This window comes from Aulonocara stuartgranti, assembly GCF_965226115.1.
Source record: "Aulonocara stuartgranti genome assembly, chromosome: 4".
NCBI lineage: Eukaryota > Metazoa > Chordata > Actinopteri > Cichliformes > Cichlidae > Aulonocara > Aulonocara stuartgranti.
The window spans coordinates 6,109,847-6,124,477 of NC_138942.1; the positions used below are offsets into that span (position 1 = coordinate 6,109,847).

The window sequence follows — 14,631 nt, forward strand, 5'->3', positions numbered from 1 at the left end:
ACTCCTGATTCATGGAAAGCTTCATAACTGTGAATATTTTAATGTTTTCCACTTGTGAATAATATTTCTCACTGTAAAATAATAAACTTCAAATTGTTTGGAAACAGTCATATATCCCCTCCCAGACTGACTGGCACGCAACGATTGTTTCTCTAAATAATTTGCAGATGTATTTCCTCCATGGAATTACTTGGGAACCAGCAAAACTGCCAAAAAGTTCTGCTTTGAGTCAGCAGTGGGCTGTTACTTACCCTCTTAATTTATTCATTCTGGAATAAAGAGTCGAAACATTGACTCTACATAAGTGATTTTGTGCGTGACTACATCTATGAGTACATATGTTTGTGTAGATATAGGTCGATGTATGTATATATGAATGAGCTGTATAGCTTGTATACATATTAATGCATTGGTGCAATTTACATCTCGATATATGTAGGCCATAAGTTTTGTTGAAAGGAAGATGAATGTTGCAGTCATTTATTTAACAATAAGAAGGGGGAGGGTTATAGCTTATACTTCTTTATACTCCCTTTTTTTTTAACATAAAATGCATAAAAGTTGAGTCCCTTACATTCAATTAAAAGCCAGACCTCATCTGTTTAAAAGCCTGGAAACATTCACAAATTCTGCTAAGAATAGTGGTCAAATATCAAGCCAGAATTATTCCAGTAGCTTGTTGATGGCTACCAAAAGCATCTGGTTGAGGTCCAACTTGCTAAGGAAAGTTTAGCAAAATATTAGTGGGTTGTATGTATGTTTGTCTGTATGTATACTTTTGACCTTGTGTGGATTAGACAAAATCCAAAATAAATTCAAACATGTGCACCCAGTTGTTCTTTTTCAAAGACATTAAAGATGTATGCTGTCTAATCATTCGACCTTGGAAAAAGAATAGTTCCAAGAATCAATTAAAATCCCCAAATTACCATGACATTCACACCCATGAGTGGATGTAAACTCTTGACCACAACTGTATCCATCTGTGGAACCAGTGAGGATGCTTTCACACACTGCTTCTTCTTTTTGGCTTGTTTTAAATAATGACACTCTGTAATATGTGATTTTTTTTATTATGTCCAGACAGTAAAACCTTATCATTTAAAGAGGGTGTACCTTTTTTTTTTTTTTTACCATGGTTATAAGTGTAAAATACTCTACAATAACTGAATAATTCAGTCTCTCAAAATGTGCTACATGTACCGTCAACTGGAAAGGCTATTTAAACTTTCAGCACATGTCAAGAAAGAAATAAAACACAGTGAGCTTAAAATTGAGTCATCTGATTCTAAGATTAACAGAAACATGTCAGATTACTTCACCACATACATCATTTATTTAAAAAAAAGTGTACAGAAAACAAAACCAGTGTTAAAATGGCAGATCTGAAACCAAAGCCCTAAAAAAAAAAACATGAAAAGGCTGAGAATTGATTGTAGCTGAAACATAATATTATCTTCAAAGTTTTCAATACTCGATGTAAATCATGTATAGAGTTCAAAGTCCAGTCTCTTGGAGCTGTAGAACTGCGATCCCTCCTGGTCCACCCTCCTACAGTAAACACCACTGCTGAAATAGCCTTCATCCACCCAGTCCTGGAAAGACACCAGAAGATAAGATATTTCAAATTTCAAAGCTGAATGTCATTAGTGTTTTTAAAATTCCTTAAACCTAAAAGCTCTTAACTCTATGAGGTTCATTATTACATTGCTCTAGATCCACAACAAACACCTTTACAATTAGGATAATGTACAGTATAAGATGCTATAATCTATTCATTAATTTTCTGCCTCTTATCAGCCGAGACACCCTGACCTCTTCTTCTCAGCCACCTGCTCCAGCACTTCTAGGGGGGAAACCCTCCCAAACAGTCAACCTCACCCTATCTCAGCCCCCTTCCAAAAAGGCTCATTTCTGCTACTTCTATCTGTGATGTCATTCTTTCAATGACTACCCAAAACCATAGCTGAGATTAGGAGCATAGACTGACCAGAGAATCGACACCTTCACACTCTGTCTTCAACACAATCGATCAGTACAGTGTCTGCATTACTGCAGATGCTGCAACAGTCTGAGATACTTCGAGCAGCAACACCTCCCCAACACGGAATGGACACTCCACCCATTCCCAGTTGGAAACCCAGGCCTCAGATTTAGAGGATGAAAAGATTTTTGGTCTAAAAAGATTCGATTACCGTTATCGATGGCCAGAGAGGGAACCATTTCCCTTCTGATTATTTTAAACAGTCACCTACAAACACTTAACAGAAGTCCTGTTATTCAATTTCAAGTAGTTTTAGGAGAGTACCTGCATCTGCTGGCTTGTGAAAGGGCCGTAGACTTCTGAATTATCCTTATTTTCCCACTTGTACTCCCACATCACTTCATCGCTCACTGGATGGAAGGCAAAATGGGATTAAACCAAAAATACAGTCTTTGAAAATTAAAGCAGATAAAATAACTAAATTACCTCTATTATTGTCATCTTTGTCCTCAGCTGTTTCACCATGCTTCTCATCAAACTTGTCAGCAAACATGTCAAGCTCATCTCCTTCCTCCTCCTCACCCCCCACCGCTGGCCGCTTGCTAGTCATGCTCTTTAACATGTAGGCCAGTTTTTCGTAGGTTTGCTGATAGATTTCAAACATCCCGGATCCAACCAGTCGGTCAGCTAGCGCTGTGAGCCGATCAAGCTTTTCTTTATCCCCTTTGGTCTCCTCTGTGGATTTTTCTTCTTCCCGCAGCTTTCCCTTCTTCCGTCCTCCAAGGCCTCCTAACCGACGGAGCGCTGTAGCGACTGTTTCTCCAGGCTGCAGTAGTTCGATGACAGCTTCAGTGAGCTGGTGCTGTGTGAAGGATGCCAGTGGGTCCTCTGGAGGCTCTGCCTCTTCCTCCTCCTCCTCTTCTTCTTGGTCTGCTTGCTGTTCTTCTCTCTGTTTTTCTTCCTCTGCCTCGTCCTCATCACCTGCTCTGCGTGTCCTTTTGGCTCCAAGACCTTTCTTCTTTTTTTTGAAAGGCTGCTCTCTTATTCTCACCTGAAGAAAGAAGAGACTTTTATTACTGAACACTGTTTAAAATATGAAGCACCTGTCACCAAAATGAGATTACAAACTCGTGAAATACAAAGACACCAACACTCAAAAGCAGATTTCGGGCTGAAAAAAGCAGACAAAAAAATAAAAACAGTGAGAGAAAGAATAAACAGTGGTGTAATACAAAGGAACTCAATTACCCAGTCAATGTTATCAAGCCAGTTGTCTCTAATCTGTTGCTCCTTTTTGATGAAATAGTTCCCCTCTGAGTCAAAGTGTCCTTCTTGCATCTCCTCTTCCAGGTTGAAAGGAGTAATAGAAACTCCCTCATCAAAGTCAATGGTTGCTCCCTCTTGACCTGAAAACACAGTTGGCATAGTCGTATTAACCAACTACTCACAAATGATGCTTACGGGTTTTTTCCTGGATTAAAGCGGGTCTTTGGCAAAGCAGTATGTATGTGTTGCTATATTTGCATTTTGTTATTTATGACCATTTATTTCACTTGTGATTTTCCATTGGCTGTGACTAAAAACCCACTGGGGTGCTGCCAAAATTCGCTCTATGTAGGAAAACCCCTGATTGAGCCAAAACAACATCTTTCACTTGCATAGGACAGAAATCAGAGAATTCAGCACCCCTTCTCGCTAAAATGGGTTTGATTTCTTTAAAGTGGGATTAGGTAGGGACACATAATTAAGCACTTTAATCTTGATCAGGACTTTGGATTCCCACAATTAAATGAGTATAATCCTGTGATATTTAGAATACATGCTCCAACAGTTAAAACCTTGACTACCTAACCACATGTGTGAATGTACCACACAAACTGAAATTACCTAGATGTAGTCTGGATGACTAAAACAGTGTTAAAAGACAGATATACAGGGTGGGCCATTTATATGGATACAGCGTAATAACATGGGAATGGTTGGTGATATTAAAGTCCTGTTTGTGGCACATTAGTATATGTGAGGGGGCAAACTCCTCAAGATGGGTAGTGACCATGGTGGCCATTTAGAAGTCGACCATCTTGGATACAACTTTTGTTTTTTCAATAGGAAGAGGGCCATGTGACACAGCAAACTTATTGGTGATGTCACAAGAAAAACAATGGTGTGCTTGGTTTCAACGTAACTTTATTCTTTCATGAGTTATTTACAAGTTTCTGACCACTTATAAAACGTGTTCAATGTGCTGATCATTGTGTTGGATTGTCAATGCAACCTTCTTCTCCCACTCTTCACACACTGATAGCAACACCGCAGGAGAAATGCCAGCACAGGCATCCAGTATCCGTAGTTTCAGGTGCTGCACATCTCGTATCTTCACACCATAGACAATTGCCTTCAGATGACCCCAAAGATAAAAGTCTAAGGGGGTCAGATCGGGAGACCTTGGGGGCCATTCAACTGGCCCACGACGACCAATCCACTTTCCAGGAAACTGTTCATCTAGGAATGCTCATGACCTGGCACCCATAATGTGGTGGTGCACCATCTTGCTGGAAAAACTCAGGGAACGTGCCAGCTTCAGTGCATAAAGAGGGAAACACATCATCATGTAGTAATTTCAAATATCCAGTGGCCTTGAGGTTTCCATTGATGAAGAATGGACCCACTATCGTTGTACCCCATATACCACACCAAACCATCACTTTTGTTGGTCCAACAGTCTTGGAGGGATCCATCCAATGTGGGTTAATGTCAGACCAATAGCGTTGGTTTTGTTTGTTAACTTCACCATTCACATAAAAGTTTGCCTCATCACTGAACAAAATCTTCTGTGTGAACTGAGGGTCCTGTTCCAATTTTTGTTTTTCCCATTCTGCAAATTCTGTGCGCCGATCTGGGTCATCCTCGTTGAGATGCTGCAGTAGCTGGAGTTTGTAAGGGTGACATTTGTGAGTAGCTAATATCCGCCGAAGGGATGTTTGACTAATGCCACTCTCCAGTGACATGCGGCGAGTGCTACGCTGTGGGCTCTTGCTGAATGAAGCTAGGATAGCCACTGATGTTTCTTCTTTAGTGACAGATTTCTTGCATCCACATTTTGGCAAATCCTACACTGAACCAGTTTCACGAAACTTAGCAAGCAGTTTGCTGACTGTAGCATGGGAGATGGGTGGTCTCGCAGGGTGTCTTGCATTGAAATCTGCTGCAATGACCCGGTTACTGCGTTCACCAGATATCAACGCAATTTCGATCCGCTCCTCACGTGTTAACCTCTTCGACATGTCAATGGCTGCGAACACAGAGAAACTTGTAAATAACTCATGAAAGAATAAAGTTATGTTGAAACCAAGCACACCATTGTTTTTCTTGTGACATTACCAATAAGTTTGATGTGTCACATGGCCCTCTTCCTATTGAAAAAACAAAAGTTGTATCCAAGATGGCCGACTTCTAAATGGCCACCATGGTCACCACCCATCTTGAGGAGTTTGCCTCCTCACATATACTAATGTGCCACAAACAGGACTTTAATATCACCAACCATTCCCATGTTATTACGCTGTATCCATATAAATGGCCCACCCTGTACATGCTCCAACAGTTAAAACCTTGACTACCTAACCACATGTGTGAATGTACCACACAAACTGAAATTACCTAGATGTAGTGTGGATGACTAAAACTGTGTTAAAAGACAGATATACAACAAAAATAAACTGTTTGGCACTGTAGAATTGCATTTGCACTGCATTTCGTTGCCCTGTACCTGTGCATGTGCAATGACAATAAAGTTGAATTCTATTCTATTCTAGAAGGTGTCCCGCTTGTCCCTCAGAGTGACTCATCATTTGGTGTTTCGAAATGCTTTGGGTTTAGCAACTAATGTTAACAAAGTAGAAGTTATATGCAAAGTGCTGTGTGTCTGCACTTTAAAGCAACACAACTAACTAAAAAGACAGTACGACCAATGCATGAAGGCCAAGTAAAACAAGGCAATGCTCAAGTGAATCCTCCAAAATTTGCTCAGATAACACAAGGGTGTACGATGTGTCTCTGTAACTGTTCAGCTGACAAAGACACACTGAAATCACCAGTCAACTAAAACTCATTTGGCCAAAAATTACTGTCAACTTAACAGACCTATGATATGTTATCCCCTTCAGCAATTACTTTTCCAAAGTGGCACTACCTCTACTATACGCAAAACATTCCAGGGGGAAATAAAAGGAATCATAATATCTCATAAAATCCAAATTCTAAGAAATCAAACTGTCCCTTTAAAGAAATAAAGGGACAGTTCTAAATTTGACTCAATGTGGGGGAAATAAACATGTGAAGAGTAAACAGGACCACTTAAGAGTTACAGATACAGCTTAAATAATCAACATACCCTCAACATCATCACTGTCTAAAATATTATATTTGCTGCTGTTTGTGTCCTCTCCTTCATCCTCTTCATCGCTGTCAAGGGAATGTTTACCCTTAAACCTGGAGCCTGGTCCGCTGACAGCTTCACAACTCTATTTCGAGAGTAGAAGAAAAATAAAAATAACACAAATATTTCACCAAGTGAATTGAAATGACATAAAACAGATGTATTGACTACTCCTATTTCATCAATTTGTTTTTGAAAAATAAACAAAACAGACACACACACAGAGTAGTGTGCTTTTAATGGTTTCGTCCAAAGAAAAAAATAAATAAAAAGGCTCTAACATTTTATTAAATGTGCCAAAGCACACGAAAAACTCTCTCAGTTAATGCTGCTTCTGCTGTGGTCAAATTGAATTCTTCGGCCACCAAATATAGTCTTTACTAGAGTAAAGGTTATTTGCTTATACGATGCATCTGTGTTTTTAGGATGACTATGACCTACAAATGACTGAGGTTTTTAATGTCATCAATTATATTTGCTGTACAATAATTCCATCCTGGGAAAGAACAGCTCAAAAAAAGCCGTTAGCATGACATTCACGCCCTGACTGTATGTAAACATCTGCAGCTTTGCACTTGCTTTGAGCATCTCTGGTACAGATGCTTATGTGGCGTTAAGCTGTCTCTTTAGAACATGTTGCTAACTAGTTTGTTACATCAAAAGCTGAAACACTGCTAAATGACCACACATTTGCGTTTTTCAATACACTAAATACATAATAGATAAACACAGGCCAATATGTTGACATCAGATTATTTCACTCTACGAAAGTTAGTGTTAGCACCACCTAACTTTCTATTATTATTGACTATATACACAACTGTATGCATGACACTGACAAATACTTCAGAGCTAAATTTCGGTAACTGACTTATACTGGCGCATTATTGTGCCATTTTAACATTGGAGATATCGAAAGTACGTGTGTGATGCTTGGCTGTAAACAACTAGTAAGAATCTAATTGCACTACAAAATAATTATTGCTAACCTATGCCACCACAGCAGTCTATACTTTTTAAATAACCGTGTAAAGAAGACAGCATTACCTTTTTATTCGGGACATCGTCTTCGAGGTCAAACTCTCCGTTGCCATCCTCAAATGTTACTTTTCTTTTCGACATGGTGCTACAGGAGGAAAAACAGTGACTCTTTTATTCCCGTGAAGTGGAGGTGAAGGTGAGCTGTGATGTTACTTGAGCAGTTTTATGAAACTTTTAAGGCGCGTAGCCCTGTAACGTTGTAATAATTAGCCCTGAACATGCAACTCAGGTTAGCTCTGTGGCTAACATGTTAGCCAAAAGCATGAGCTACAAACCACATGCAAATACTACATCTCAAAACGCCTTTGTAGATGTGAAATAACATTTACTGAGTATAATGTTTGCACGCTATAGGTGAAATATGAAAAAGAATCTATTAAAATAATGTTTTGCTGTAAAATGATGTAAAAACTTGCCGAAAATTATTCAAACGACGTTCGTTTTCGACTCAGTTTCTTCTTTTCATGTTTTCACGTTGTCGTTAACAAACAGCGATACGGCGCACTACCGCCACCAGCTGACGAGGAGTATGAATTGGCTTGTATTGTCTTGATGCATGCTCAATCATCCAGGTAAGTAAAAATCCCAAAAGTTGATTCTGTTTACTTAATCATCCACTGAAAACGCTAGATGAACAGAATCAGCTTTTGGGGAATTGGATCGTATATTTCAGAAATACGTGTATTACAGACGTATATAGTGAGTTGTGTGTGAGGCTGGACAATTAGAAAGGAGAAAAGAACTTGTTACGATTGGTTAGGCAGAGAGGTCGGGCTGGATGGGATTTAGTTGTTAAAGATAGAGATAGAAAAGTACTAATGAGTAAAGAGAAAGTTCTTAGACTTAGAGGTGGCGATGAAGGAAGAAAATGCGTGAGATAGGAGAATAGTTAGTGAAAGTCAGTAGGAGCAAGACAGAATACATGTGTGTGAATCAGAGGCGGGTGTAACAGTGAAGCTCCAAATGCTAGAGGTTGTGAAAGTGGATGGGTTCAAATACCTGGGATCAACCATCCAAACTAAAGGACAATGCTCTAAAGAGGTGAAAAAGAGAGTGCAGGCAGGGGAGTGTTGGTGGATACAAGTGTCAGGGCTGATGAGTAACAGAAAAAAAGCAGCAAGAAAGATTTACAAGGTGGTAGTGAGAGATGCCATGATGTGAAGACTGTGGCACTTACAAAAATACAGGAGGCAGCGATGAATATCCAAAGTATATAAGACATCCAAGGCCTTATATACCAAGAAAGGGCTCCTCAGTGTATAAGGCCTTTGATGTCTTTACACGTTGGAGCCTTTTAGATTCTAAATTCTCTGAGGGCCATAAGGATAAAAAGGATAAGTGGATGTCAAAAACAGACACAAGCAAAGAAACGATGAGCTACATTTTCAGGAGGCCATTTAATGTTTTTCTGCTTTTAGATATATGGATAAATATATACTTTTTCTGAACAAAGTTCAAGATACAAGGGACATTTGCCTCACATACAATGAGAGACTTGATCTAAACTTAACTGATATTAAGTTTAGATCAAGTGACAGAAAATGCAGAAGTGAGAGGGCTGAGCATCTCACTTCCAGGTAGCACTTCTTGTCAGTAAGGTTGGTTTCAACTGCCGGTGTATGACCCATCAGCTCAAAGCAGACTCAAGCGCAGAGGCGAGAGAATATAATGTTACCAGGGTTTTGTTACCAGGAAGTGGGTCGAGTTATTTATATTTCAACGCTCGTCCTCTTGTTCATGAGGGAGAACCGGTGGTAGTAACCTGAAACTATACATTCAAACATTGTCTGGATCTGGAGGAGAACAATCGGCTTCACGAGCAGGAATGACAGGAATCAAAGAAAATATGTGCGAATGTAATTAAGGTAAAGTCCACGCGAGAGGGCAAACTGACCCCGTGAGCGATTTATCATTGGCAGGGGTGAGTCTGAGACACCGTTTTCTATTATGTCACTGTTGTTTATAGTTACTAGACAAGAGTGTCGGATTTTGGTCGATACAATTTAGCTGCACAGCTATACACCTGTTTTCACTGTGACTGTAACTTACTTATAGAAAAAGCTCGTAATGGTTGAAATAGCAGTATGAACACAGCAGTACAGCAGTAATAAATTTACTGTGTTGGATCTAGTTTTTACTGCTGTATATGCAAGTATTGCAGTTTTTCGGTTCCTCCGTGACATGACATGGCGAGATTATTTAGCGTGGCTTAAATGGCTTAAAATTCATTCAAATCACATTTAAAAGACATTAAAATCAAAAGCAAAAAGTTAAAGGTACACAAACCAATTAAAGTTAAATAATCTGTACACTTTTAATATTTGCAGACTGTTTCACTAGAAACAGAAGATAAAATCTGCCTTGCTTGGTTTCACTGTAATAGGGAAAACAGAGTAAGCTTGACTCTGATGACCTGAAATATCATTGCTTAATTTTTTCGAATTATTTATTTAGTTTTGAGTCCGTTTTTTGAGTTTTTTCTATTGTTTCAAAATGTTTCATTTTGTGTTGCTACGTTGTGGATGCGGTCGACTCACAGTCATGTAGAAAAATCAAAGCCTTGTGTAAAATCAGGCAGGTCATGTTAATAAATGTAACTAACCTGACACTGACTAAAAATGATGTTAGTTTTATTAGTACACATACTTTTCATAATTTTCATCAAGTATTTTTTCATTTTTATTTGTTTTCTTGAACACCTGCCTTTACTTTTTAACTTTCATGGATGTTTTGTATCATACCAACAAATCCATTTTGCTTTGACACACATAAAACAAGTACAGTAATTTAAGGGCCATGCATGTTTTGCCGTATCACTCTTCTGTCATGTGTTCGTTACATCTAGTGCAGATTTTGGTATAAATATCATCCGAATGCATCAGCGCTTTCTCCTTTTCAGGTGTTGTGATGAAGCTTCATGAGAAGATTTTAACCCATTACCTCTCGTGCACATCTCCAGTGGATAAAGAGGGATATCTCAACAAAAGGGTTTGAGATGATATACATCATAAACAATGTGAAATCACTTTTCATGTGCAAATACAATCTTTTGACTTCATTTATCTTAAATGTCCCCGTAGAAAAAACGAAATGACACCTACCACCGGCGGTGGTTTGTCCTGAAGGCAAACTTGCTTTTTTACCAGGAGCGCCCAGCTGACAGACACCTGCTGGGTGTCATTGTGCTGGAAGGGTGTGCTGTTCAGCACTCGGAGACCGATGGACATTTTACCTTCTCCCTGGTGTTTGGGCCTGGACTCAAAACCTACAGATTTGCAGCAATAGATCGCCAGGGTCAAGAGAGTTGGGTGAAAGCTCTCCACTCAGCCAGCCACTGTTACCTCTCCATGGTGGTGAAAGACCTAGCGAGACAGTATGAAGGTGTGTTAGGAGTACTGCCACCTATACATCAAATTCTCATGTGTTTTTTGCTTTCAATCAGCCATTTTTATATGTTTTTAATCTATGGTTTGCCCAGCACTTAAACAGCTCACTGAGCTTTTAAAAAAAATATAAAAATAGAATAGTCTGGTTTATTTACAGCAAGTTATTTCCCCTAGTCCTGAAATATCACAGCACATAACCTGAATGTAAAATTTAACTGTTGAAATTTTTACACTTTATATATACAAGCAGGGTTCTCTGTTCATATTTTGGTTTCTATTCACAGAAGCTAAGCGGCAGCAAAGCCTGGGTGAGTCCCACCCCTCTGTCAGTGCCCTCAAGCTGCCCACAAACAGCTTCTTATTCACCACAATGCAGCAAACAGCAGTAGTCAGAGAGGGGAGGAGCTTCAGTGCCAGCACCCTTTTACAAGCACCTTCCATACCAGCTAAAGTAGTGGCAAAAAAATCCCCCAAACTCTGGACCAGGAGACATGCTTGTGTCACACCTCTTAATGGACCAGCACCTTTGTATGGGGAGTGGCCTTTGGTGGGATTTGACCTGTTCGAGGATTTTAGCAAACTCCATGATTATTATGGCCAGGAAGTGAAGAAAGTGCGAGAGGACTGGCTGAAAAGTCGTCAAAAAGAAGAGGACCACACTGATCAAGATCTTATTGACCTGGGGTGAAAGAAAAAAGAGTTTAGTGTTTCCTTAGGAGGAACTGAGATGGGGTGAGTCATGTGTGTCAAAGAGGAAGCGAGCCTGTTTTAGTATTTTGACATTTTTGGCAGACACCTGACATCTGTCTGATCAACGCCGGTCATTTTTTAGATTAGCTTTAAACTCTTTGCAGAAAGTTCAGATTTTCTAGATTCTGTGAAGAAAACACACTGGAATGTAAAGCAGGGTAGATGCTGTTCAAAGGGGCCTTTTCTTTTTATATTTTATGGCAATATTTTACGGCAATATTTTACACCTGTGATTTTCTTGCTGTGGGATGCCCACCATGATGCAGTGTTAAATAAAAGAGTATTATATGAAATTCACTGTACGATCAAATAAAACATGTCTATTGTTTTTTTATGACTTGTAACTGGTTCGTTGGCATGTTGACACACAACTTTGATGCACAAAATACAAATAAACATAACTCCTAAGAGCCCCTTCTTAAATCTACGCCTGTGATTAACAGTGGTGGTAAGAAAGTCCATGTTCTGAAGGAAGATGAGCTTAAATACCATCCAAAGCAAAAGAAAGGAGAGAGTGCAAGCATGAGTGTCACCGGTGATTTGTGACAGAAGGATGGCAGCAAGAGTGAAAGGGAAGGTTTAGAAGATGGTAGCGAGACCGGCTACCATGTATGGTTTGGAGATGGTTGCACTGACAAAAATACAAGAGGTGACAGAGTTGAGGATGTTAAGCTTTTCATTTGCAGGTTAGAAATCAGTACATTAGAGGGACAGATCAGAAAGTCAGAGCGGCAAGGCTGAGGTGGTTTGGGCATGTAAAGAGCAGGGATTGTGGATACACTGGACAAAGGGTGGAGGAAAACCACAGAGAAGATTCATGGATGTAGTGAAGGAGGGTTTCTGTGACAGAGGAGGTAGATGAGCCGCTGTGGTGATTTCTAAAAGGAGCAGCCGAAAGAAGAACAAGCAGTGGATGGATGACTGAGAAGCTGCACAGAGAAGAAGAAGCAATGAAGGAACATGAACAGTAGAGGGAGCTGCAGGCACAGTGTGTGACTGACTGATTTATAGACGCATGCAAGAGACACAAAGAATGCAGCTGGTGTTACATATTTAAGAAAATTTAGTGGATTTAGTTAAGTTAGTTGCTGCTTACTTTTATCAGCAGCGTCCACAATTCAGCTGTCCTGCAACTTGAAAAACAACAACAGACACCTGAAGTGCTTTTGAAATTCACTGAATGGCGACTGATGTAACACAATCACAGATGGACTCAAATAACCAAATAGAGTAACCTCAGACTGGACGGTGATCAAACACACATTATGACATTACAAACTCTCATGTCTCCCGTGTCACTCCAATTTGCTAAGACCGTCTTCCCCATAGGTCAAGCAGGGAGCTTCTCCACATTCCAGACCCTACATACACACATACCAATCATCCAGAAATGATAGATGGCTTCTCAAGAGCGTGGTGGGATGCGTCACATTACAGCACAGGCACCTGCAATGTACACACATATCTGTATGAAAGCATTCCCTCGCCACAGCGGCGATTAAACACATTGTGCAGACGGTGAAGTCAGTAAACTGCAGCAGCTGACACATCTGTGAAAAGTTTGAGATGTTACAGCTCGTTTGCATATTTCTTAAGAAGTGCTTGACACTCGTGTCCAACTAGAAGGGCCAGTTTGAAGAAAAACACTTTGATTTATTAGGTTTTTTTTACCGAAGACCGATTTTAAAGTCATTACTTTTCCCTTTCAAAAAGACAAATCTATGAGGAAGCCATTGAGTTGTTGTTATTATTTTCAATCACATAAAGAACATGAATAAAAAACCCAAACACACACAGTGTTAAAACAACAGGCTAAATGATGTTTAAAGCAGATACAGTGGTCACCATATGCTGATATTAGAAGCAATGCAATCTGTTGTAATACTTTAAAATGTTCCACTGAAGTAAGTTGCAAGATCTAACTTGTTTAAGTAAATCCTAAAGTGTAAAAGCAGTGAATGATTATTGTGGGAGCAGATTATGGAGCCGCTTTTAAAGCTAAAACACAGAGTTTCAGTGTAGTTTAATATGGCGCTGCACATGTTGGCACTGTCACCTCACAGTAAAAAGGTTCCTGGTTTGAATCATTGTTTCTGCGTGGAGTTGCCTGCTTCAGTTTCCTCCCACAGTGCATTTCGTCTCATGTATGAGCGATAAATGAAGTGTACAGAAAAAAATATATACAGGCAAATCTTATCTTATCCACTTCTTCCTCTTAAAAGTAAAAACTGACACCATGTGGTGTGATACATATAACTCCTGCAACGAGATGTTGATGGTCTAGTGAAACAGAGGTCAAAGGTCAACAAGAATACAAAGTAAGTACTGAGACTCAGACCCTGGAATTCCTGCACGTCCAGTGAAAACAAACACCAGCCTAATTCAGATTACTGAGGGACTGGAAACCAGTGAAAAGCAGAGATGTGACTCATCGGTGGCTGGTGGGGAGATAAGTGGAAACACAAACAGTCTCAACCACAGAACAAAAATAAATGTGCCTGATTAATGAAATGAAAACAGATTATCTCTGAAGTAGATTTGGATATAAAACCTGAAAGAGCAAATGAAGGAAAGCATTTTGCTATTTGGGGGGGGGGGGGGGTGGCGGCACGTCGACAGACTGTTAGGTTTATTTAGCTATTTTGGTCGCACTCAGCTGTCCCTTTTATGCTCTTCTGGGAATGTCTGCTGCCATCACCCTGCCAAGTAATCCCTTTATATTTAAGGGGGTGGGAGCCTGAGGGGTAGACGGTGTGAGAGGGGGCCAAACAGGTGGGAAAGTGTTCATGACTGTAACCAATCAGAAAACACACACCTCTGTAGTGATGAGAAGGCAGAGCCTCAGACAGAGATTAATGGTGCTTTCAATTGTCTGGCATGTTGTCGTACATTTAAGGCTCGCAACACCCCTTCAGAAACAACAAACACACAAAAAATGAGAAAAAAACGACTTACACAAAAGAGCAACTCACACTACACATTGCAAATTAATTGCCATTCTGCTTGTAAAAGGTAGCATTGTAGTTTTCAGG

General features: G+C 39.8%; 2 protein-coding genes across 5 annotated transcripts; one reads left to right on the forward strand and one right to left on the reverse strand.

Moving 5' to 3' along the window:
• Window positions 1–1,054: 1,054 nt before the first annotated feature.
• On the reverse strand, window positions 1,055–7,987 carry cd2bp2 (CD2 (cytoplasmic tail) binding protein 2). Of its 2 annotated transcripts, none has more exons than XM_082530226.1 (7): window positions 7,880–7,987; window positions 7,470–7,548; window positions 6,378–6,507; window positions 3,233–3,390; window positions 2,471–3,035; window positions 2,309–2,394; window positions 1,055–1,595 (listed from the first exon to the last, which is right to left on the reverse strand). In XM_082530226.1, the coding sequence occupies exons 2-7, from the start codon at window positions 7,542–7,544 to the stop codon at window positions 1,485–1,487; spliced, it is 1,125 nt and encodes a 374-aa protein (XP_082386352.1). In that variant the 5' UTR covers window positions 7,545–7,548; window positions 7,880–7,987; the 3' UTR covers window positions 1,055–1,484. The 2 variants fall into 2 exon arrangements, with proteins under 2 accessions (XP_082386352.1, XP_082386353.1); XM_082530227.1 differs by having other exon boundaries at window positions 7,793–7,883.
• On the forward strand, window positions 7,513–11,933 carry pheta2 (PH domain containing endocytic trafficking adaptor 2). Of its 3 annotated transcripts, XM_082530228.1 has the most exons (5): window positions 7,514–7,599; window positions 7,956–8,035; window positions 10,363–10,451; window positions 10,544–10,844; window positions 11,134–11,933. In XM_082530228.1, the coding sequence occupies exons 2-5, from the start codon at window positions 8,020–8,022 to the stop codon at window positions 11,535–11,537; spliced, it is 810 nt and encodes a 269-aa protein (XP_082386354.1). In that variant the 5' UTR covers window positions 7,514–7,599; window positions 7,956–8,019; the 3' UTR covers window positions 11,538–11,933. The 3 variants fall into 3 exon arrangements, with proteins under 3 accessions (XP_082386356.1, XP_082386354.1, XP_082386355.1); XM_082530230.1 differs by lacking the exon at window positions 7,956–8,035 and having other exon boundaries at window positions 7,513–7,599; XM_082530229.1 differs by lacking the exons at window positions 7,514–7,599; window positions 7,956–8,035 and adding an exon at window positions 8,052–9,384.
• Window positions 11,934–14,631: the final 2,698 nt, after the last annotated feature.